Below are 1,772 nucleotides of genomic sequence, written 5' to 3' on the forward strand. Positions count from 1 at the left end.
TTCACTTCACTTTACTTGAATTCACTTCACATCTATTCACTTCACTTCATATCTATTGACTTCATGTCAGGTCACTCTTCTGTATTTCTGACATTCACATAATCTCACAACCATTCACTTCACTTGATGTCCATTCACTTCACTTTAACTCACTTCAGTTGAATTCACACAAACTCTCAGTTTCACACATTTCTACACATCAGTTCACACACAGTGTTTGTGTGTGATTGTGTGTGTGTGTGTGTGTGTGTGTGTGTGTGTTTGTACCTCCAGTATGAGAAGGACCCGCCCCCCGGCCAGTGACATCAGCAGGTGTGTAAGGTGGGCGTATCCCTCTGGGGTCACATGATATCCACCCAGAGGATCCCCTCGAGCTGCATCGAACCCGGCCGACACCAGAACGAGCCCAGGGTTAAACTGCAACACCGACCAATCAGAGGAGAGGACGTCCACCAATCAGAGGAGAGGACGTCCACCAATCAGAGGAGAGGACGTCCACCAATCAGAGGAGAGGACACCGACCAATCAGAGGTGAGGACGTCCACCAAATCAGAGGAGAGGACGTCCACCAATCAGAGGAGAGGACACCGACCAATCAGAGGAGAGGACACCAACCGTGTGCGTTTCAGTGTATAGGTGTGGGTGTGTGTTTAAGTGTGTGTTTGTGTTTCAGTGTGAGTGTGTAAGTGTGTTTCTCAGTGTGATTGTGTGTGTATGTGTGTGCTTGTCTATGATTGTGTGTGTGTTTGTGTATGATTGTGTGTGTGTGTGTGTTTGTGTATGATTGTGTGTATGTGATTGTGTGTGTGTTTGTGTCATTGTGTGTGTATGTGTTTGTCTATGATTGTGTGTGTGTGTGTGTGTGTATGTCTATGATTGTGTGTGTGTGTTTGTGTATGATTGTGTGTGTGTATGTGTGTGTTTGTGTATGATTGTGTTTGTGTGTGTGTGTGTGATTGTGAGTGTGAGTGTGTGTGTGTGTGTGTGTGTCACCTCAGTGGCAATTGGCATGACGACCCTGTGAAAGGCAGCCAGGTAGTCGGAGTCGCCCATTCGCCCGCCACTCCACGCCACGTTCACATTAAAGCCCACCCCCTTGGACACGCCCACCCTGTCGGGGGCAGCGTCCTCTGAAGACGGGAAGAACGTCCCGTTGTCATAGCGATGGAGTGAGACGTAGAGGACGCTGCAGACGGAGAGAAACACCATCAGTTCAGTTCACTGTAACATACTTCCTGTCACATGACGTTCCTCCTCACCTTTCATCGTCTTCAAATATGTGCTGCGTCCCGTTGCCGTGGTGAACGTCCCAGTCCAGGATGAGGACTCGCAGCGGTGCATCTTGGGAGATTTTCTGAGCGTGGCGAGCAGCGAGCGCTGCCGTGTTGAAGAAACAGAAACCGCACGGAGAATCTCTCTCTGCGTGATGACCCGGCGGGCGCACGATCGCCACGCCGTTACTCACCTGCAGAGACGCACAGGGACACGTGCCATCATACAGGACACTGACGCCCAACAGACGGCCCGCGGGACACATCTGGCCCCTGATAGGCCCCTGGTTAACTGACCATGAAAATAAAGTGACTGTGAATAGTTTTTGTCCTTTTAGTGCCCAGAAGGTGTCAGAGACATAAAACAGCAAAACAAAGTACCTGTGTGTTTCTCTGTGTGTTTCTCTGTGTGTTACCTGTGTGTTTCTCTGTGTGTTACCTGTGTGTTTCTCTGCGTGTTACCTGTGTGTTTCTCTGCGTGTTACCTGTGTGTTTCTCTGT

The 1,772-nt window shown here is 49.5% G+C and overlaps 1 protein-coding gene across 1 annotated transcript; it reads right to left on the reverse strand.

The window, feature by feature from the left end:
• Nucleotides 1-15: 15 nt before the first annotated feature.
• Nucleotides 16-1,537, reverse strand: LOC121964655 (histone deacetylase 6-like). Its single transcript, XM_042514853.1, has 3 exons — nucleotides 1,260-1,537; nucleotides 994-1,186; nucleotides 16-417 (listed from the first exon to the last, which is right to left on the reverse strand). The coding sequence occupies exons 1-3, from the start codon at nucleotides 1,535-1,537 to the stop codon at nucleotides 205-207; spliced, it is 684 nt and encodes a 227-aa protein (XP_042370787.1). The 3' UTR covers nucleotides 16-204.
• Between the last annotated feature and the right edge of the window lie 235 nt (nucleotides 1,538-1,772).

The sequence above is a fragment of the Plectropomus leopardus genome, unplaced genomic scaffold (genome assembly GCF_008729295.1).
Source record: "Plectropomus leopardus isolate mb unplaced genomic scaffold, YSFRI_Pleo_2.0 unplaced_scaffold1657, whole genome shotgun sequence".
Classification (NCBI taxonomy): Eukaryota; Metazoa; Chordata; class Actinopteri; order Perciformes; family Serranidae; genus Plectropomus; species Plectropomus leopardus.